A 23,513-nucleotide genomic window follows, 5' to 3' on the forward strand; every position below is an offset into this window, starting at 1 on the left:
TCCCGGAATACTTGAAACCGTTTGACCGGCACGGAGTTTAATTCATTATAATTAACTTCTTATTTAATTGAAAGTAGTTACTCCCTCCGTCCCATAATATAGTGCCTGTTTTCCTAAAATGGTGTCCCTAAATGATGTGCCTATTTCTATTTTAAACCATTAATTTTTACTTTGAAAATTGTACTTTTTGACTTTTATTCAACCCATGTGCTTGATTTTTGTCCTTTTTAGGCCTATTTATTATGTACACACCTTTAATCTATAATTTATCTCTCCATTTTTGCCAACTAACATTTACTTTATCTTGAAAGTACAAATCATTATTGTTTTTATTATCAATGTTATCCTTTACCTTAATAACCGTGATTTTGGTCAAACGGGCACTATATTATGGGACGGAGGGAGTAGTAGTGAGGTATTTTTTTTAATATAGATAGTGGGATGTGGTGGGGTCATGAATTTTTTAATGTTTATTTGGGGTAGTAGAGTTGTTGGTGGGCCTTTAGGTAAGGTGAGAAAATAATAAAATATTATGTAAAGTTTCCATTTTTAGAAGCGTTTCAAGTAATCCGGGACGGCCCGATAAGGAAAGCGTTTCAAGTGTTCCAGGACGGAGGGAGTAATAAATGTATAACATACTCATTTAACCTGTAATGTATTTTATATATTTCATACGATAATTTGATCAAAATATACGATAATGTTTACTCTGTAATACGTTAATTTGATCAAAATATTGATTAAATATTACTTTTTATTATTGATATGAATCTTCTATTACAGTATACTAAATCAGGAACATATGAATGACATGTGTCACTTCCTGGTGCAAAATTTTCCCACCAAAAAAGCTTTCCTAAATAAAAATATCGATTTTTTAGAAAAATATATATTTTTCTCTCCTTTTGTATAAATGTTTATATATAGAAAAAATTATAGGATTATGGAATATGACATTACTAGAAAATTTTGGTAATATTTTAATCTAATCGTCATATCAATAATAGAAAATATTCTTACTCAATATTTTGGTCAAATTAGTATATTAAGCATACCAAATATTTTGGTCAAATCATAATATAAAATATATAATACGTAGTAGGACGAAAATTGTACTCCGTATATTATATGATAGAATGAGTATGTTTGAGATTTATTAATTACGCAATAGATTAAGGGGTAAATATTTCAGTTAAATATTTGATAAAAAAAGATGGTCAAATAATAAATTTTGAATATCCGGGCGTGACGGGACCTGATCTAATATTTGACTAAAATATTACCAAAATCGTCTTTCAATCCATTGGAATTTGTAATTTGTACTTGGAATATTTCAGGGGAGTTTCAACCCGATGGAATTTGAAATTCGCATTTGGAACATTTCAGGGAAGTTTCAACTCGATTGGAATTTGAAATTTGTACTTGAAATATTTCAGGGGAGTTTCAACCCGATGGAATTTGAAATTCGTATTTGGAATATTTCAGGGGAGTTTCAACCCGATGGAATTTGAAATTTGTACTTAATTGGAATATTTCAGGGGATTTTCAACCCGATTGGAAGCTATTTTGGAATTTGAATTTTGAGGGTTTTGACTCGATAGGGGTAGGCACAACTTTTGACTCGTAGTTGGAACTTGAATGATGGATGGCAAAGGTTTTTGGATTTGGAATTTGTAGTTTGAACGTGGCGATTTTGAATTTGGACCCAAAAATTGACACTTGAAATTTGGATTTGAAAATCGGAGTTGTATTTGACACTTGAAGTTTGAATTTTGTATGGCGAGGTATAGACTCGAAATTGTATTTGGAAATTGGACTCGGAAATTTGTATTTGAAACTTGAATTTGAAACTCGGAATTTTATTTGAAATTTAGACTTAAAAATTCAGCGTGTGCTCTTGAAATTGGAATTGAAATGACCAAGGGTTTTTTACTCAGAATTTCGACATTATAACGCCTTAGCTTGACTCAAAGAGGTGAGGCTTTTTTGCGTCAGGCGTGTTTAGGGATTTTTGAATTGAACGGTGGCACTCCTAAAATGATGACCCTAATCGACGATTTATGCATGAGACTTGATGATGCTCCTAGAAGGTTGGGTTTTCCTAGTTGGAGGCTAAAGGTTTTGGCAAAGCTAGATCTCGGGGTTAGCCATTCACGCATGCAAAGACCCCCAGACAATATGCACAACAAAGCACGTTGTCACACTAACATGAATATGAATGCAACATGCAAAGTTCTAAACCTAAGGACGGTCTCAACATATAATAATAAATAAGCAATATCAGTACCTCGACGGTAGATGAAAAGAGAGTGATCAGATTTGATGTGAGAGAAGCCAAGAGTAGCCACGAAATCTGCAAATTGTTGATACCATGCACGAGGTGCTTGTTTTAGGCCATACAAGGATTTCTTCAATAAGCAGACATGATGGGGAAATGTAGGATCCCTAAACCCCATTGGTTGATGCATGTAAATAGTTTCATTGTGATTTCCGTGTAGAAAGACATTCTTGACATCAAGTTGACGAATAGGCCAAGAATGAGACAATGCAATGCTCAAAACTGCTCGAATGGAGGTCGGTTTGACAATCGGACTGAAAGTTTCTTCACAATCAACCCCTTTTTGTTGAGACCTGCCATCACCTGCAAGTCGGGCCTTATGCCTCTCAAAAGAACCATCAGATTTCTTTTTATGACGAAAAATCCACATAGAACGAATAATATTCATATCAACAGGTTGAGGTACTAATTCCCAAGTCTTATTTTTAATTAGAGCATTAAATTCATTTTGCATTGCATCTTTCCAATTTGAGTCACGAAGAGCATCAATAGGTTTTTTTTTTGGAATGGGAGAGATGAATTTGGTGGTCTCGGTGTTAAAATTGGAAGAGTACTTCTGATTGGGTCGAAATATACTATTTTGAGCCCGTGTGGTCATTCTATGAAGGATGGGATTAATTGGGCTAGGCCGGTTGTTCTGTGGAGATGGTTGGGGAGAGTTAAGGGGTGGGGAGGCGGAATGGGCCTGGGGAGATGATGGCCCAGTCCGGACCTAAGCAGTAGAACCGCAAGGGGGAGTTTGGGCTTGAGGAGGTGGGATCCCAGTTCTGATTTGAATAGGAGAGGAGGGAGTGGATTGGCGAATTGGTTTTGGTGGAGATGGGGGTGCAGATATCTCTAATGGCTATACCAGGGTATAGCCATCTATTGGTGTACCCCCTCCCGAAGAAAATAAAAAAGCTATATAGGCATGTGCTTTCTTTAAAAAAAATTGCATATAAATTTTTGAAAAACCAGAAATCACTCATTTTTGTTTTCTCTCTCCTCAAAGTTTCTCTCTCTTAAATTTCTCTCTCCTCAAAAGTTTTTCTCTCCACGTTTTTACGTGATTTTTTTTCTCAAGTAACAATGACAATCGGAAAATCCGCTTGCGTTTGCGCTGCCCTTATCATTCACGACAACAAAGTCGTTGCCACTAGCGGTAAACTTCTTTTCTCCTTTTTTTGCTGTTAATTTCTTTTTTTTTTTTTTTTTTTTGATTGAATTTACATGTTGATTAGAAGCATGTCTTTGATAACTCAATAGATTTTTCCTTTTATGTTATACATTTGTGCGCACATCAATTTTTATGGGGTTTAGAAATTTTCTGGTTGAATCTCCATATTCTATCTCCATTTTCTTGCAAAATTTCTTCAAAAATCGGGTCTAGAAATTTTTATGTTCAGATCCAGATTTTTCAAAATATTCATATTTATATATAGTTATGTTCATTTTGTAAGATTCTGAAGTTCATATCATTTTATTATGAAGATTATATACATAATTGTTTATTAAGTTATGGAACTTTATAATGTTCATATTATGAGAATAAATTGTTCATTTTGTTGTGTATAATATTTTATTTTTCTTAAAATTGATTTTGTTAATATGTAAGTGATTTAAATAAAATCTGGTTGACATCTCAATTTTCTTGCCAACTTTTTTTCCCAAAAATGATCTAAAATGTTGTTTATTGTTTAGATCTATATTTTTTCGAGGTTCATATGATCGAATGCATGATTATGTTCATTTTGTAATATTTAAATGCTTATATATATATTCTTATTTATTAAGATTAAAATTGTGTTTGTTGACTAAGTAATGCAACTTAATAATGTTCATCATTTGAGAATAAAATGTTCCATTATCAAAAAAAATTATGTTCAAATTATTAAAAAGTAAGAGGTATGATGTTCATTTTCCGAGATTATGATGTTCACATCTACTTATTATAAAGAATAAACTTATCATGGTTAACTTGATTAAGTTGTGGAACTTAAAAATGTTCATTTTCTAATAATAAAATATTCATTTTCGGATAATAAAATGTTCATTTTCTGATAATAAAATGTTCATTATCATAAAGTATTATGTTCAAATTATGAAAAAGTAAGAGGTATGATGTTCAATGTATAACTATTTAAGTTCATTTTTTTATAAGTTCTCTCTTTATTTTCAAAAACACATTTTCATATTGACTTTAGTAAATAATACATATATAAATTGTGTATATTCATTTTGAGGAAGTGTTATGTTCATTTATAAAATGATTATGATGTTAATTGTGCTTGATTTATATGATAACAGTTCAACATGTTAAAATTCATTTTGAGCATGTACATTTATAAGATGTTGAATGTTCGATCAAGTATAAGCACATTTTTTGTATATATTTTTTAATTCACATTGATTATTCTTGTATATTATCATTTAAACATTTTGCATGCTCATCATTTTCAAATCAGTAAATGTTCATTTTTAAATTAGTTGTGATCATCATATCAAATTACTTACACTTTTCATTTTCAGCCTACAACAATGAGGAAATTGAAACCACGAAGGTTAAATATTGTGTTCAAATCACACTTCATAGACACATTCAGAAGTACGAGAACTCAATACTACATCAAAAGTAAGATTCAAGATTTAGAAAAATAAGAGGATGATTTGTACCAGCATCTTGTAATTCAACTACAATTTTACATAGGCAATGGCTAAAATGTTCATTTTTTGGTAAACTATGTTGTTTGACATAATTTCATTACACCTTATATGTAAATATAATGCTCAATGTAATAACATAGTTTATATTCATTTGAAAATTAGTAAATACTCATTTCACAATCAGTAATATTCATTTCTAAATTGGTTGAACAAATGAGGATTTCCAAATAATTAGATAAATGTTCATCTTTGAAAGAGTAAATAAATGTTCATTTCTAAAATAGTCAATGTTTATTTCCAAAATAATAATCCGACCTTTAAGCGATTTTCCAAAATTAATCCAACCTTTTGATTATTATCTATTAATCCAACCTTTATACCCCTTTAACTTGTATTGCTCCTTACAGGTTACCTACCAGGTTAAGCCGGTCATAATTGATGATGTGGCATGTAACAGTTACAATTTTGCCTGTGGGCCCATTTCTCACGTGATTCCTTAAATTCCTCCCTTGTTCTTTTTTTTCTTTCTCTGCACTTCTCTGATTCTTTGTTCTTTCACACCTCATCCCCCTTCATCATCTTCCTTCACCTCCATTGAAGACTTAGCTTCATTCTCCAAGAAAATGGGTTTCTGATTTGTTGGACGGTTCATATGAGTTTCAAGAGGGGAATACTTGAACATTTGATAAAAAATTGGATTTTTTTTGGGAAAGTTTGATAAAAGTATTTCATCAATATCGTTTCTCTTTTAACAATTTCAAGTTCTTCGTATAAATGGGTTGCTGGGAACATTTGAAGATATTGAAGTGCCAACAAATCTTGGTTCCTTCGTCATAACCATAGGATTCAAGACACAATTTTTTTACAAATACAATCAAATCGATGAATACAAATTCAATTTCAGGAAAATCATGGTATCCTAAATTAATTATAAAAACCCCCAAATCAATTTCGACATTATAATCAATAAATTTAACACCCATTAACTTCTTTCTCATACTCCGCCATTAATAAGTTAATAAGAAGATAGAATTAACCAGAAAATCGAGCACATAACAAGTTCATAATAACAAGAGATTATTAAAGAAATTACAAAAGACTTCACCAAGCAGATGTCTACATTATTCCCAGTTGAACAACAATTATCTTTATCTTCTTAATCTGCCATTAATAAATCAAGTAACCCATGAAATTTAATAGCAATTGAGAGATAATCTTACACCAAGATATGTACTCCGAAAACAACTCTACCCAGGGAAAACCACCACCCCACTCTCTCTCCTAACCTCTTCCGCCTGGCCATAACCACCCCAACACCAGCCCAACGCGAATGGAGAGTGTTTTATCGGTTTTGATGGGAGGTTGAATGAGGTTGGAATTTGTAAATAGGGTGTGAATGGGGGCGAGGGTGTTGATGATGGTTGGAAATAAAAATGAAGATGCAGGAGAGAAAATGTGGGTAATGGTGTTAGACGGTTGAAGATGAATGATTGAATAAAAATAAAAAAGAATAATAAAAAAAGTTATCTTGATTAAGGTGGGTGGAGGAGTAATGAAAAAGACTTAATGAAAAACAGGTTTAGCCGGTTCCAAGTTTTTTGGAGTAATAAAAGTTAAAGGGGTATAAAGGTTAGATTAATAAATAATAATCAAAAGGTTGGATTAATTTTGGAAAATCGCTTAAAGGTTGGATTATTAAAAGTAATTATTCCAATAAATAAATAAATGTTCATTTCCAAAATAGTAAATGTTCATTTTTATACCACTATATTAATGTTTATTTAAACAACACAAAACGATGTCGTTTTGGATGGGGTACAGCCAGCTCTGGCTGTACACGGGTACATCCAAAAATTTACGGGGGGTGCAGTAGGGGAGTTAGGCTCCGGATTGGGCTCTGGATTGGGCTGTTCAGCACGGGCCACTGCATCAATATTGTGCATGTGATGAATGGGTAATGGGTTATATTCCATTATTTCATTTAAATCCAAGAAATTATAGCAATGAGGAGTTGGAGTGTGGATTTTAGCAAATATAAAACTAATTCATCAAAGATAACATGTCTAGCCACAAATATTTTTCGGCTTGAAATGTCATAGCACTTGTATCCTCTATGATCGGGGGGTAACCAAGGAAAACACAGGGGGTGGACCGTGGTTGTAACTTATTGATCGTAGAGGATGGGGATAGAGGGAAGCAAAGATACCCAAAAACCTTGAGATGCGAGTAAGTGGGGTCTTTTTGGTAGAGAATTTGAGTTGGTGAACGAGAATGTAACACCTTGGTGGGGGGAATGTTCAAGAGATAAGTGGCCATAGCTAGAGCGTGGTGCCAAAAAGATGGAGGCATCGAAGCATGGGCAAGTAAGGTGCGGATGATGTTGTTTATGGAACGAATATGACGTTCGCTTTTCCATTTTGAGGATATGTGTCTGGACAAGAGAAGCGGAATTGCATACCATTTGATTTTGCAAACATTTGAAGTGGTCCATTATCAAATTCTTTACCATTGTCACATTGAAAGTTCTTAATGGGCCTTTCAAATTGAGTTTTTACAAAAGAATGGAATGTAGTGAATAGTGAAAAGACTTGTGATTTTTTAGATATGGGAAAGGTCCATAGAAATTTGCTAAAATCATCAAGAAATAATACATAGTAACGATGACCGTTAGAGCTTGCTAAAGGCGATGTCCACAAATCACTATGTATAATATCAAAAAGAAAAGCAGTAAACGTTTTCAAATCATAAAAAAGTAATTTTATATGTTTCCCCAAAGGACAAGAAGAGCAAAAAGATTGCTTGGCATTATTACATTGAGTGAAATTTTCTAAACGAAGAGAATCTAAAACACGAGTCCCCGGGTGCCCTAGACGATTGTGCCAAAGATCAGAAGTCACGGCATTGAAAGCCGAGTGAGATTTTGAAGTATTTTCCCAAATTTTGGAGAGAGGGTATAAGTATCTAGTGCTATCACATCTCATTAGGTGGTTCCCCGTCCGCAAATCCTTCACACAAAAACCAAATGGGTAAAACTCGACAGAAACCAAATTACCAGTGGTAAACTTTCGGACCAAAATAAGGTTTTTAATGAGTTTGGGTGCATGTAAGACTTTGGTTAGGGTTAAGGGAGGATGTGGTGGGGGGAATTTAGCATTTCCGTAACCATGAATTGGAATTACATGCCCATTACCAACAACAATGTGATGATTATTATTGCTCGAATTAAAATAAGAAGAGAGAGTACCTTGATCCGAGGTCATATGAGATGTTGCACCGGTATCCATGTACCAATTTCCAATTGGTGGAGTGAGAGCAAAAGTGTGCATAACCGCTTCAATATCGGTTGGTGTGTAACCGTATGTTGGATTCATACCAGAAATTGCATAAGCTTGTTGTGTTGGGCGAGAGCCCAAAATGCCAGGCCCATGAGAAGGCCTTGGCGGAGGTTGCATTTGGGCTACAGGGTATGGACATGGGGGGGCCACCCATTGTTGCCCATAAGGAGGATACACATACAGAACATAAACTGGCCGTGGCTGCCATGTCTGGCCAGCATCGCTGCCGGTTGGCTGTGTGCCACCACCACCTCCACCACGGTGGTTCCCGTGGTTGGAGTTGTTATTGCCCTTCCCATAATTTTTCTTTTTGTTTTTATTGTTGTTGTGATGCCTTACATTTGATGAATTATAAAAAATATTTTGATTATGGGATGAATTGTTACCAGTAGTGTCAGAGCCTCTTGCCGTAGACACCATTGCAGTAGCACCACCGTCTTCCTTAGCTGCCCTACCTTTCATGGTTCGTTCGGCTAGTTTAATACGAGAACGAGCCCTTTCAAAAGGAGGAATGGGGTCTTGATTTTGAATATAATCCACTATACCGGAGTATGCCTCTTGTAGTCCCGCAACGAGCCGTAAGACCAGACGGCTGTTTGAGATCGGTGCATCCACGTTCGCAAGCCGACCGGCCAATGACTTGACATGGGTGCAATAAGCTTCTGCGGTAGAAAAATTAGCAAGAGAGACTTGTGCTAATTCTTCCTCGAGTTGAGTGGCTCGTGAACCTTTGTTGTCCTGAAAGACGGTCTCCAACCGTTTCCATGCTTGTGCGGCCGTGTCGTCCTTGACCAATATAGATAGAAGAAGATCAGGAGAAATGGTGCCGTATATCCATTGCAACACAGCGGCATCCAGACGATCGTAGAGATCAGTATCCGCTTCCCGGAGTGCATCCACCTTACCCTTGGTCGCAGTTTCGGTAGGTGGAATTATGTGGTGAAGCAAATTGTGCACCCGGTGTAATACCTCGTATTTTTATAACATTTATAAATATATTTTATTATATTTATAAAGCATTTTACGATTTATTAGCATTTAAATAATATTTAAATGTATTTAATGTATTTTAATTAATTAGAATATTTATTATTTTAATTAATTACGAAACAAATTTAATTCTTGAGTCGGGAAATTAAATGAGTTGCAAATGATTTTTAAAGCTTCGGGTTTTAAATAAAAAGTCCAATTCGTTTTATTAAACGAGCCCAATCCAAACAGTTCAATTTAAATCCTAAACTAGCCCAATTCATTTAATTCCTAAGCCCAACTCAAATATCCTAAGCCTAGCCCATCAAGGGATTAGGGAGCCTATAAATAGGACTCCCCATCATTAAATAAACCCCTAAAATTTCATAAAGCCCCTTTTTGATTTCTTGCCCAACACTCCCCTCTCTCTCTCCTCTTTGGTTCGGTCCGCCCGCACGCACAGCACGAGCACGGTCGTGCCTCGTGTGCTGCTCGCCCCTCCCTCTTGCTCGAACCCAGCCAGCGCGCCCTCGCGCTGCTGCTGTGCTGCTGTTGTTGTTGTTGTGTGCGTTGCTCGCGCCAGCCACACCCACACTCCCTCTCTCGCCCTCGCGCGCCAGCACCCACACTCGCCTTCTCTCGCTCTCTCCTCGCGCACAGCGCGCGCCTGCAGCCCTCGCGCCCAGCCCCTGCGCGCAGCCCTTGCTCGTTGCCCCTCTCGCCTGCGCGCGCGCACACACGACGTGTGTGTTGTTTGTGTTCGTAATTCAATTCCTTTTTCGCCCAATCACCCTAATTCGTGATTGTTCCGTGCTATAGGCCGGATTTATATAATTCTCTTCTTCCTTACCTATTCTATTTAACTTCCGTATTTTAAATTATTATATTAATATTGTTTTGAGTAATTAAAATGCTGGGAACCGGTTATGAATACCGTGGTTTGGGGATTTGTGTGTTGTGATTCATTAGGTTTGTTTTAATTATTAAAGGATGAATTTTCAGATTTGTTTATTTAATAAAGCATGGATTTTTATGATATTAAACTAGTGTTATTGGGATTTTCAAGTTAGGGTTTTAACCTAGACCTAATGAGTCAATTGATTAGCATAATTAGGTGATGATTTTAATTATGATAATCAATTATATTTTCAGATTTGAATAAAGGTTTAAAGTGTTGATTTTTATTGATTTTAAATGCGGAAAAAGTATGTTTTTGTACTAGGGATTGATTTTGCAAATTGAGACGACTTTATTATTGAAAAACGATTGAATTCTAAAGTCTAAAGGAAGTTTTAATTCTTATAAAGTTGCTGGAAATTTAATGAACATGGAAATAATTTAAGTTTCATTATTTTGATGATAGGAGGTGATTTCTAGTTGAGTGCTCGTTATTGCAAAGTGGCCCCTACGCTTAGGTATTCAAGGTACGTACAAGTCTAGGGATATCACACCTTTTTGTCAATGACATTACATGATTGTTGATGATGTGAATTACATTATGTGGAATCATGTTTATTTTGATGAACGAGCATGTGATTTGTGATGTTGAATTTGTTGGATTAATTGTTGAACAAGCATGTTGAAATTATTATGAGTATGGATTTCATTGTCAATCATGTTGTTCAATATTTATGCATGTATGGTTCAATTCACATGCAAGGGATGGATTATTTATTTGTATGCTATTGTACGGGATGTCTAGCATACTTTGAGCCATTTATCTGTACCTCGTCGTACTATTTATTTTACCACATGTGAAAGGTTAGCTCACGTAAGCCACCGCACATGTAGGGTTCAGTTGGGAATATTATGTATGAAATGAATTAGGATTTGTCGTGCAAGGGCACAACCCTCATGTTAATGTGCATGATGTGGAGTCTCACTTTGGTGAGGAGGAACATGGTAGTAATATCACAAGTGTCTTGTTTGGTTGATCACAAGTCTTAAAGCATTAAAATAAGATTGTTTTGGTTGTCGTTTATTAATTGTATGTGTGTACATTGTCGAGTCTTGAGTTCGCCTTGAATAAAATATTAATAAATGTAAAGTGCAACCCGAACAAGCTTCAAAACTCTTGGAACGTATATACCTTGAGTATGAACAATGGGGGGAGTCTTGCCGGAAAGCTCGTACTCCTACTAATGATACAAGACGTTGTTTCATTTATATTATGCGCAGGAATTCCGTCGGTATGGCCCGACACTCGGTATGGCCCGATTTTTATTATTATTATTATATTTGGTGTATGGTTGGCTCCCATCACCTTTTTCCCTTTGTGGATTATTCTTTTGGCCCGTTCGAAGCTTATTCTAATTAAATTGTGAATCAAGAGTCGAGTCACGAGTCGAGTCTTGTATTCATGATTGGTTGTTAATTATTATATGGCTTTTGGCATGTTGATTAGTACTTAGTGAGTGATGGATGTATTAGTTTTGTTTCACTCTATTCTTGTAAGTACTCAGCTTTTGCTGACTACGTGCTTTGTGTGTTACTGGTCATGGCCTTTGCCTTAATGACCCTATGATGATCCATCATTTGCACTTGCATTGTTGGGGAGTAGATTAATATAGCAGGTTGGTAGATCAAGTACGATCGAAATCATGTGGCTTGAGATGATTGAGAGAGTTGCATGTTTTCGTTCTTTGAAACTATTTTATTTAATATTTTAATTATGTTTGAATTATTTATACTTTGGGTTTTGGGCCATTATGGTTCCAAATTGTAGGAGGCCTCGATATTTCATTTATTATGTTTTTTAAAAGTTCGTTGACATTTAATTCCGCTGCGTAATTCTGGTAATAGCCTTAGCCGTTATCACGGTGGCGGTAATACTCTAGTAATTCCTTTATTTTAAGTTGGAAAATGGTTTTATAAAAGCAAGGAATTATTAGGGTGTTACACCCGGGCTTGAACCTTGAATAGAGCAGACCATGAATGATAAAGATCGGTTTCATTGTCCAAAGTAATGGTGATGAGGGATTTGACGTTGGTGATGGAGAGTGCATAATGAAATTTGGACGAAGAGTCAGACATGGTTGCAAATAGTACGTAGGTTCAAAGAGGAAGATGAAGAGAAGAGGTAGAAGAACGACTATTAGGGTTGGAGATTACCTAGTCTGATACCATGTCAAAGGACCAACTCAACCATCAACTTAAGCTTTTGGTTGAGTTGGTCCTTTGACACAACCCATAGTTTTTTGGTTCTACTACGAGGGGTTCCCACAGCATTCGGCGAGTGGGCTAATCTCCCGCGGGAGTTTGCATGTGTACCTCGATGGGCAGCATCCCTCCCAATTGAGATTTTTTCCATTCCCAAGGCTCGAACCCGAGACCTTGGTTAAGGAGCAAGAGACCCTTAACCACTCATGTCAATCTCAATTGGTTTGACACAACCCATAGTGATTGTACTTATAAACAACATATTAAGTTTTCCAATCACAATAAACTAGCAGATATCGCCAATTATAAAGGAAGCATATGGAAAATGGAAATCAACTTGTCTATCAAATCATCCAAATTAATGTAGCAGTTCTTAACTGCCAAAAAAAAAGTAGCAATTCTGACATAACACCCAAATGCTAAATCATCAAATTTAACAACTTTTTGCAGATATTATTTGAGGGTTTATAGGAAATTATGGTACAAATTAGTAATTCGAAACCATACATTCGAAATAACTAACCTGATGTTGCAGGCTATGAAGACATTATCGATCGACTTCGAAAAAAGACCCATCTTATAGATAAAAGGATCATTAGCGATCAACTTGGTAATAAGACCCATCTTATTGATAAAGCAACGATGGTTTCTCATGGATCTTCGGTTAGGGTTTGGTGCTAATAACGTGTTATGAAATAAAGAGAAATAGAGGAGAAATAGGGAGAAACAACTGTGTGTATTATTTCATGAACAATTAAGTATATATAACATATAATATGGTTTACTTGGAGAACAATAAACTCTAAGATTTTGAATATTCTGGAAAGATACTAGGGGTATAATGGGCATTCGCATAATATTTCATAATAAATAACATTAATTTTACCTGTAAATCGTTTAATATTAACAACCGTAGATTTTTATGGACATCTTAATTCTGAAAAAATCAAATTCATTTAGATAGATCAGTTCAGATCAGATTGGTTTAGATTATATCTGATCAAATCAAATATAATCAGAAAAATAAGTCATATCAAATCAGTAGAAATAAGGTACAAAAGGTCTTGTGCGCACAAGGTGTACAATAAATTTATTGTACACCAAGATAACTTTTCTCATTTTTTTGTAACTTTACCTAGTTTTGATTAACTTTTATATTAGTAAAAAATATTTGATAGATAAATATTTTAAAGGGTTAAATGATTAATTTTATACATTATTAGTGATTTTGAAGAAATAAGTTTTATTAAAATGAAAAAAAAAATCATTTAAAAATAGATAATTTTTACATATATAAACTTAACTTTTAAGCATTTTGAGTTAACTTTTACTCCGATGTACAATATTTATTGTACAACAAATAAGAATTTGTGAATAAGGTAAATTAAACGGGACTCGGGAAATATTTCTTAACCAACGTCACTAGCCCTATTTAGCATTTGCCAAAACTAAAAAAAAAAATTAAATCTGATTTGATTTACAGTATCACTCTTAACTTCTTAAGCCCTATTACAACAACACTCACTCCAAGAAAGTTTCAGATCTCACTTCACTTCACTTTTCTTCCACCATTTCCTCCTTCACATTTCCCAACCTCGGATCACGCGTTTTCCACAATGCCGAGTCGACTCGTTCTCACCCTCCTCCTCTCCTCCCTCCTCCTCCTTTCTCTCTCCTCCCCCTCTCTCTCCACCATCGACACCGTCGCCGATGATGATCTCGATGAAGACCTCAGCTTCCTTGAAGAAGATGACAACACCGGTGATGCCGATGTCACGTCCCCGCACAAACACGACGAGTCAGAAGAGGCAGATGAATTTGACGACGAAAACTTCGGCGATTTTGATGAGTCGCAATTCGGCGGCGATGATGAAGAATCGGAGGAGTACGCGGTCCCTCAAGTAGACGAAAAAGACGTCGTCGTTTTGAAGGAGAGGAATTTTACGGATGTGGTTGAAGGCAACAAGTATGTGTTGGTGGAATTCTACGCGCCTTGGTGTGGACATTGTCAATCACTCGCGCCGGAGTATGCCGCCGCGGCTACTCAGCTTAAATCGGATGGCGTCGATGTAGTACTTGCGAAGGTTGATGCGACTGAAGAGAATGAGCTTGCTCATCAGTTTGACGTTCAGGGTTTTCCTACTGTTTATTTCTTTGTTGATGGCGAACATAAGGTCTATAATGGCCAACGTACCAAGTAAGATTATTTGTTGGTTTATTTATTCAATTGATTATTCAATTTTTTTTAATTGAATTTAAATATTTAATCTGGTTTTTGTTTGATTTTATTTTGGTTTTAGGAATGTTAGTTTTCAGTTTAATTTTAAGGTGATTGATTAATGATTTGGGGGTTTTTGATTCGTGCTATTATTCAATTTTAGTAATTCAGTTTCCTGTTTTGTGATTCGGGAAGATTCTTATTTCATTTCATTAATTAATAAATTTGGCTTGATTTTTTTTTACTTTACATGGTACGGACTACGGAGTACTTGATTCCCATTTTGTGAATTAAGAAATTTGTTTAGATGTTATGAATAATTGATCAAGTGAATGGAACTGGCCCTCTCCTGATTATGTTAGAATACTGAGTACAGTGAGTACTTAATAAATTCGTAAAAGTGGATTGATTATTGATTAGTTGAAATTTGTACCATATATATTTGGTGAGTCGTGGGTTTATGATTGGAGGAGTTTATTGCCTTGTTTGATTTGGCATTTCCGCATTTTTTGGAAATGCTTTCAATTTTAATGTATGAGCTTGGGATGGAAGTATGAGGATTCTTTGATTTGAATGAGGAAAGTTAATAATGAAAATAAATCTGGGATCATTTATCATGCATTTTTTCTTTTGGGGTGGGGGTGGCCGGGTTGGGGATGGTAATAGCTTTTGTTGTCTTAACTCAAGAGCCTCCTGAACTGCTACAGTTTTGTCGAGTTTCATCTTCTATATCATATTTCCTGAGTGTTCGATTGTTGTTCTTCCTTTTTATTGACAAAAACACACTGCATCAGTTAATTAGGTAAATTTGATGTTGAAATTATTGGATTTGGACTTACTATTGTTGTTTATATTTTGTCAGGGAAGCTATTGTGACATGGATTAAAAAGAAGACAGGGCCTAGTGTATACAACATTACAACAACAGAGGAAGCAGAGAAGGTTCTAACTTCCAATGAAAAAGTTGTTCTGGCATATGTGAAATCTTTGACGGTAATCCCATTTCCTTTGCGTTATCAAGTGATTATTTGATAGCTTTATGCAGTTGAGATACTGACATATGGGTTTTACAGTTTGTGACTTTGTGTAGTGTGTGACATAATAATATTTGTCGTATACTTGTATGGTTTGATAGGTTTATGGCCATTTGCTTTTCACATCTCGGTTTTAAATGTCTCTTTGGTAGCATGTTCATTTGTTGTTGGCAATTGGACATTGTTAGTCTGAAGCAATTCGTGTAGCATACATTGGGTTTCATTCTCTTCGGTCATCAAATAAGTTGGTTTGTCATGGACTCAGTTTGTTCATTTCATAATTGACCTCCTGCACCAGTGTTTAATTTATTTTTACTTATCTTTTATCTGTTAATTTAGTAACATGATGGGATATACGACAGTTACATAGTTTGGAATCAAAATGATGGACTTTAAACCAATTGGTCAATGGCCAGTTGGCCACTGATGGGAAACATTTACTAGTTATATTGGCCAATGGCCACTGAAGGGGAAACATTTACTTGAACTTGACGTTATGCCACCTGGAGTAGGATAGGAACTCCTGATGCCCCTTTTGCAATGGGATATTTCTTTCAGGTGTTGCAGGCTATGCCAAAATATTTCCCATCATTCATGTGAGTATACTATTATAGCATTCAAGCATGTTTAAGCCAAGTTGATTTTCCATATCCCGGCTATGTTAGCTTTGGTAAACCTTGTACAACTTTAACTTATTTCCCTTTAAAACTAGTTGGCATTGGATTTGTATCAGACCCAAAACAAGAATCTTTAAGCATGTATTGCTTGATGTTGTGCTGTTGTACTGTTGTCCTCCATTTGTAGTATCACCGGACTTGGGTACTATGTCGGACACATACCAGACTTAGCTAAATTGTGAATATTTTCCATGAATTTAGGCCAAAATGAAGTGTCGGGGTGTCTGTACCCATGCCCGAGTGTCAAGGATCTGACACCAGTACTTAGGGTAAAATGATGAGTCTGAGTATCATAGGTAAAAACTATAAAGGTTGTGCAGTTGAGGGTTTCATATCAAGCTGCTGCCTAATAGCCTAGGCTGTCTCATGGTTAGATATTTAAGAAGGCTCATGTAGCCCTATGATCTGGATATGGTGGATATGTCTAACTAGCCATTATAATAAAACTTGTGTTTGAAATTCCTATAATAAAGGAAAACAGAAACTGTGGGCTGCTTTTTCTTCTCAGGTTAGTAGCTGCAATCTAATACAGTTGGCTTATTTAGTTGAAGTTTGTGAATATCCTAGCTGGATATGTACTCTTTAACTTGTGTCTTAACCCTGATTTTTTTTGTTAACGGTTGAGTTTTTAGACTGCATAGTCTTTTTTCCCCCTGCTTGCCTTCCTATCTAATGTTATGTAAACTTGTTATATTCAGGGCCCCGAAAATGATGAGCTTTCTGCTGCTTCAAGGCTTGAAGATGATGTGAGCTTTTATCAAACCGTGGAGCCCAATGTGGCAAAGCTTTTTGAGATTGACGCTGAAGCTAAACTGCCTGCTTTAGTATTGCTGAAAAAGGATGTTGAGAAATTTAATCATTTTGGTGAGCTGTTCATTTTCTTTTCTTGATGTTTACTTAATTGTTTGTTCTGTTATTGGTTCTATATTTTATCTCCCCCCAGTTGATCTTTGAAGTATCGTACAAGAGTAAATTCCTCAATGGTTTAATGTGCAGATGGCAAATTTGAAAAATCTGCAATTTCCGAGTTTGTCTTTTCCAATAAACTTCCTTTGGTGACTACCTTCACTAGAGAAAGTGCTTCTTTGATATTTGAAAGTCAGATCAAGAAGCAGGTGACATCTGGTTTATCTATGTCTTAAATCTGATTATCACCCTAACCGACTTAGATGTGGCTTACCTGCACTACAACTAACATGCTACTGTTTGCTCAGATCTTGCTGTTTGCCACTTCAAATGATTCAGACAAGGTTCTTCCAACGTTCCGGGAAGCTGCCAAATCTTTTAAAGGAAAGGTAACATGGTTGATGTGATCTTCTTTACTGTCTTTTAAAGGGAATGTAATATGCTGCGTTACATACTTGTTGTGTCTATTGGTATGAGCAATCCCTTCCATTCCAGGATCTGTTTGATCTCCAGGGCTATAGATGTTCTATGCAAGTCCTATTTTGATGAACGCCTTTTGTTCTTACTGTATAGTTGTCTCTTTTAAAGCGGTACAGTATTTCTTGTGGCCTCTTTTATTTGCCATATCCCACCTCTTTCTTGGCGTCTTATTTGTTATTCATCTCCACTTGTGTGAGTTCTTGGGTGCAATTAAAGTCAGATTGGAATTTCGATAGAGCAAATTTCCTTCTATCCTACGTCTATCTTCTCGTTCAGACTGTATTGGCTGGGAAGTTTATGGATGGGTAGTTTTTTTTTAGTTCTATACAAATCATGCTGTTGTAGGTTGTTCGTAGCATATTTTGGAGCATGCTCCTATTTGATTTCCTGATGAATGACTGCTGAAAGAGACTGGATAAGCAATAAGGTCTCCCATAGTCCGTAGGAAAGAGTATGTCACATACTGTATGTGGCTTTAGAGAGCTGTGCTTGAGCTTTGACTTGAACAGAAATTCCTTAGAAACGGGTGATTATCTTCAAGGCAATTATAGCAATAGTGACAGATTGAACTCACACTGCTGAGTTTTGGAACAGAAAAAAGCTCATCTGGTCATTTAACCTGCCTTTTGCTTATGGTTTATCGCACTTATACAAGAATTCTTCATTTTATACAAAAGGAATGAACTTAATCTCTTGCTCTGCTGATTATTCTCCTTATTGATGTGATGCAGCTTATCTTTGTTTATGTTCAACTAGACAACGAAGATACTGGCAAACCCGTTGCAGATTTTTTTGGTGTCTCAGGAGATGCTCCAACGGTACAAGATTCATTTTATGCATGCGCTGTATTTTTTAACTGTTTTCTATTGTTCTTAGGCTTTTAGTATCTTTAGAATGGGGATTAGGATTTTCGTAGCATTTAACATCCTGTCCCTAATTTCCTATGTACAATTCTACAGGTTATTGGATACACAGGAAATGATGATGGCAAGAAATTCTTTCTCGACGGGGAAGTAACTTTGGACAAATTGAAGGTAAATGAAGTTCATTATTTTTGTGAAAAAAAAATCTTATAACCCAGAAATCTGCATATTGATCCTCTTTTTTTTACACGAAGTATTTCTTTCTAAACTACATATTTGAAGAGTTAATGGTGGGTCTTCTCACTGTTTCCACCATTTGATATAGGCTTTTGGAGAAGGTTTTGTGGAAGACAAGCTGAAACCTTTTTACAAATCTGATCCAATCCCTGAAACTGTGAGTCATTATTATTTTCTATCGTCATTCATTTTGAAGAGTTTTGGCGATGCTAACTGAAATTGCTTGATCTAACTTCCGTGTTTTGTATCAAACAGAATGATGGTGATGTGAAGATAGTAGTAGGGAACAACTTTGATGAAGTAGTCCTGGACGAGTCAAAGGATGTTCTGCTTGAGGTCCTATTCTCATTTTAGAAATATACTTGTACCTGATTTATGAGCATTGTTAGTTTCCTTGTGGGAACAGGTTCTTACTTAAATGCTTTTTCTTATCAGATTTATGCTCCTTGGTGTGGTCACTGCCAAACATTAGAGCCCATATACAATAAACTAGCTAGGCATTTACGAGGAATTGACTCCATTGTCGTAGCTAAAATGGATGGAACAACAAATGAGCACCCCAGAGCTAAGGTAGCAGGACTTTTGACACGTTTCCAGTTTTTGCCTTTGCTGTAATACGTCTGTCGAGTAGCCTATTTTTTTGTTGAGATTGCATCAATTTATCTGTTATGGCTGTGAAGATTAGGACTGCTGTCCTATTCTTGGGTGACTGGAACCTTTTTACTAACTACATACTTATCTGCTTTCTAGTCTGATGGGTTCCCGACAATCTTATTCTTTCCAGCTGGGAATAAAAGCTTCGATCCTGTAAGTTTCTACTGATGAATCTTTTCAGTATTTAAAGTTCACTTACTTTTTTAATTCGCTTGGTGTGTTGGACGTGTTTGCTTTTACACATGAATTTTGTGAATTTTGCAGATTACTGTTGACACAGATCGTACAGTCGTGGCATTCTACAAGTTCTTGAAGAAACATGCATCAATACCATTCAAGCTTTCGAAGCCCACATCAACTCCGAAGGCAGTGGGTTCAGATTCATCCGAGAGTGACAATGCCAAAGATTTAAAGGATGAATTGTAAGAATTGTGAACGCGCAGTAAGCTTATATTAACACATTCCAGTGGATAGCATCATAGAGAGTAATTTGAGCAGTAGGAGGAAGGTAGTTGAAGGTTAGTTGTAGAAAAACTTTGCATCCTTCTAATCCTTGCAGGCCATCGGTGTAATAGATGATGTTTACCATTTGGGTAGCAGTTTCAGTTTGAGACTCAAGTTGCAATTCCTGCTTTAATTTAGTGGGAGTGTTTTACTTTTCAGTTCACTACCTAATTTGCAATTGTTTCACGTACTGGAAAAAGCTTCAGTTAGTGTTAAACGAGATTGGGCCAAATCATCAATTTGGTAAAAATGGAAAAAAGCTTCATCTGCGGTTCTCATGATTAAGAAAATGAATCTGATTAAAGTCTCGTATGACTGAAGTTGATATCTACTCCTTTTTGCCTCATTTATCATTTTGGTCCCTCCTTAAAAGTTTGTCCAATACTAAAAGGGACCATGAGCCAATAATTTTACTCACACATAGGTGTATTTATTCCTGCTAATTTTGTCTTTTTCAAATTTACGCAACTTTTAACATGGCACTTTTGGATTACGTGGCTAAAATGATAAGGGACAAGGGAGTAATGCTAAAAATGAGTCCCAAATTTTTATCAATTAAACCACAATGGCGAAGGTGATAACCAGACACCTGAGATCTAATCAAGATCTAACAAATTAATGCCCTCAATACCCACCAGTAGTTGACATTGCACGCAAAGTCAACATTTAAGAAATATTCCCTCCGTCTTTTTTTGTTCTTTACATTTTCCTTTTTTGGTGTCCCAAAATGTTTTTTACATTTCCTTTTATATTATCACATAAATAATTTAATATTCTATCAAAATTTGTGTCCAATTATTATTTAACCAATTAAATCCATTGAGTCATTTAATCTCTCACACTTTTCCATAGGGACATTAACTTTTTCTCATTTTCCCAATATCAGAATTTTGATAATAGTGAAAACATTATAAATAAGCGTAATTTTCCTCGTTTACATGAAAAACTTAGAAGAATCTCAATGCACATTAATTAGTCATTAAAACGCGTGCAAAATACCAAACGTAAAAAACAAAAAGAGACGGAGGGAGTACAGAGTATATATAGTACGAGTTAGAGCTGTCAAAAGCTGATCCGATCCGAGAAACCGACCTAAATCGACCTGTATTTTTAAGGACCCAGATCCGACCCGAGACTCAAAATGTTGTTAAACTATGAAACCCGTAACCCGACCGTATCCAACCCGTTAAAACCGATGACCGATTTCGACCCGTTAATGCATGACCCAGACCCGAACCTGACACCCGACCGGAAAATGACCCGAACCCGATTCAACACCCGACCCGATGTCAACCCAAATCGATTATAACCCGATGAAGCATGTTATTGACCCAACTCGTGACAACGAGTTACCTGATTTTACGTGACATGTTGACAGCCCAATTTGTCATTGACCTAACTAAATAATAACTTAAATCAAATTAATATTATCTTTTATAATTACCTAATCTAGAACAAGTAAAAAGCGTTAAACCAAATTTAACCAAATTTATAAAAGTAATTATAAGGTTAAAACTTGACTAGACCTAATAGTTATCAGACTCAGTCTTAACTCGTGTCCGATAGTGAACCCCACCTGAATTTTAACCGACCCAATAATTATCCGATTCGAACTTGACCGCTAGAAGTCTGACTCAAACCCGACTCGTTAAGACATGAACCCGAAATTGTACCCGACTAGAAAAAGACTCGACCAAACCCGACCCGAACCCGACCTATACCGAAATGAAAAAATAACCCGACAAATAATCAACCTGACCGAACCCGACCTGAACCCGACCTGCACCCGGGTGATAAATAACCCGACAAGACCCGACCAAATCATGACCCGAGACCCGAGATGACCAGACCCGGACTCGACTCTAATAACCGTTTTGACAGCTCTAGTACGAGTAAATGAGGAATAATGTACTCTCGCCGTCTCTTATAATATGGTTCCATCCTATTCTTACTTTATTAAGAGTTATATTGAGTGGGTTGATAGATCTACATTATTAAGATATTGTTGGAATTGACTTACTTCCTTCTTCGATGGAATACTTTCTAACTATCTTCACTACTTTTGAATTGTTGGAAGATATTTAGTTGGAAGAGCAAAGTCGCAAAGGTCAGTGAATGTGAATTTATCCTAATCAATTTTGGCCTTTGTAGCGATTGGCTTAAATTGGGACAACTGGACAATACAAACAATTCAACAACGTCCTAATTCACACAATCACACTGATATCTTAATACACAATCAATGTTGTGAACAATATAAAAATATGAACAAGCCTTGTATATATTCAGGGTTTTGGTTTGTTGTGAGGATTGTGTTTGAAGTCTCTGTTGTGGGTCGAGTGTCGGTTGGGGTTGGCTCAATGTTAGTCAGTTTCGTCCCGGGTCTTAGTGATGACGTCCGTCAACGTTATTAAAATCATTAACTTCAATGCTTGGGGCAAGCAAAACCCTAAATTTTCTTGTATCGGAGATTCGGAGTCACTAAGAAAGGTGTCTCCTTGGGAAATGCCTCAAGACTTCTAGGAAGATCAGTTAGGTCCGGTCTCTTAGAGTGGATTGTGGATAAAAGTTGTCCGATATCTATCTAGCATGGTGCGACATTCCAGTTCAATCTCTTGACATCCTCCATTTAAGTATAGTATGTTGCTTTCGCTTGGTTAATTTAAAGCTTGTATCCAGCTTCCTTATTCCTTCTTTGCTCGTTTGCAAGTGGCCCCTGGTATACACCCTTTGAAATACTTGGAAGGAGCTTTGGTAAATTTTTTGTTTTGCAGGGTTTGAGTTCGTGTTAAGAGTACAATGTCTCTCGGCTTTGGTCTTGCAATCTGGTGGTGGTTGGGTTCTTACTTCATGTAATATTATTTTAGCTTGTGGTTTGTATGATGTTTGTTTTCAGTTTTCCTAGCGATAAGTGGTAATTTATCCTTTTAACGAACTCCTTGTCAAAAAAAAAACATAATACGAAGTACATGTGTGAAATTATGACTTGGGTTGCTCCCTCAACATAAATAAATATAAAAAATAACGCAATAGTTTCTTATGGCCCATTCATTATCATAAAATCGAACCGTGTATGATTTTTCGATCTGAAACCTCAAATTATTTCACCTGATTTAAACTCAAATCAAACTTGACAGAAATCCACTAACGGTGTGTCTAATATTCCGTAACATCAAGGCTTTTTACTATAGAGTCGAAAAAGACGATATATGGACCGGCCTAAAAACAAAGTTAATGTGAAGGTAGCTTTCTCTTGTCCTGGCCAAGGCCAATAAAAAAAAAAAGTGTTGTATTAAGAACTGAAGAAAGAAGTAAAATAGAAAGAGCAAATAATGCCCTGTTTCTTAGAGAGAGTTTTGGTGCAAAATTAGAGGTTTGACACTTTGACTAGTCAAATACTCTAATAATAGTGTTTGGTACGAAGAGGTAACACAAACCTCCCAATTTCAATTTCAATTTCAAATTCAATTTAGAGCAACTTTTGGTGAAACGTTTGA

At 36.0% G+C, this 23,513-nt stretch overlaps 1 protein-coding gene across 1 annotated transcript; it reads left to right on the forward strand.

Moving 5' to 3' along the window:
* The first annotated feature begins 13,890 nt into the window (after nt 1-13,890).
* LOC110797909 (protein disulfide isomerase-like 1-4) lies at nt 13,891-20,179 on the forward strand. The gene is made up of 12 exons (XM_022003041.2): nt 13,891-14,641; nt 15,525-15,654; nt 17,071-17,236; nt 17,369-17,487; nt 17,587-17,667; nt 18,490-18,576; nt 18,718-18,792; nt 18,947-19,015; nt 19,114-19,194; nt 19,294-19,428; nt 19,609-19,665; nt 19,777-20,179. The coding sequence occupies exons 1-12, from the start codon at nt 14,061-14,063 to the stop codon at nt 19,936-19,938; spliced, it is 1,743 nt and encodes a 580-aa protein (XP_021858733.2). The 5' UTR covers nt 13,891-14,060; the 3' UTR covers nt 19,939-20,179.
* Nucleotides 20,180-23,513: the final 3,334 nt, after the last annotated feature.

Source organism: Spinacia oleracea, chromosome 2 (assembly GCF_020520425.1).
Source record: "Spinacia oleracea cultivar Varoflay chromosome 2, BTI_SOV_V1, whole genome shotgun sequence".
In the NCBI taxonomy this organism is placed as follows: domain Eukaryota; kingdom Viridiplantae; phylum Streptophyta; class Magnoliopsida; order Caryophyllales; family Amaranthaceae; genus Spinacia; species Spinacia oleracea.

Coding starts and splice junctions, on each gene's coding strand:
- LOC110797909 (XM_022003041.2), top strand. CDS start 14,061: ATGCCGAGTCGACTCGTTCTCACCCTCCTCCTCTCCTCCCTCCTCCTC. Junction 15,655..17,070: donor CATATGTGAAATCTTTGACG/GTAATCCCATTT, acceptor TGTTATATTCAG/GGCCCCGAAAATGATGAGCT. Junction 19,195..19,293: donor CAAAGGATGTTCTGCTTGAG/GTCCTATTCTCA, acceptor TTTTCTTATCAG/ATTTATGCTCCTTGGTGTGG.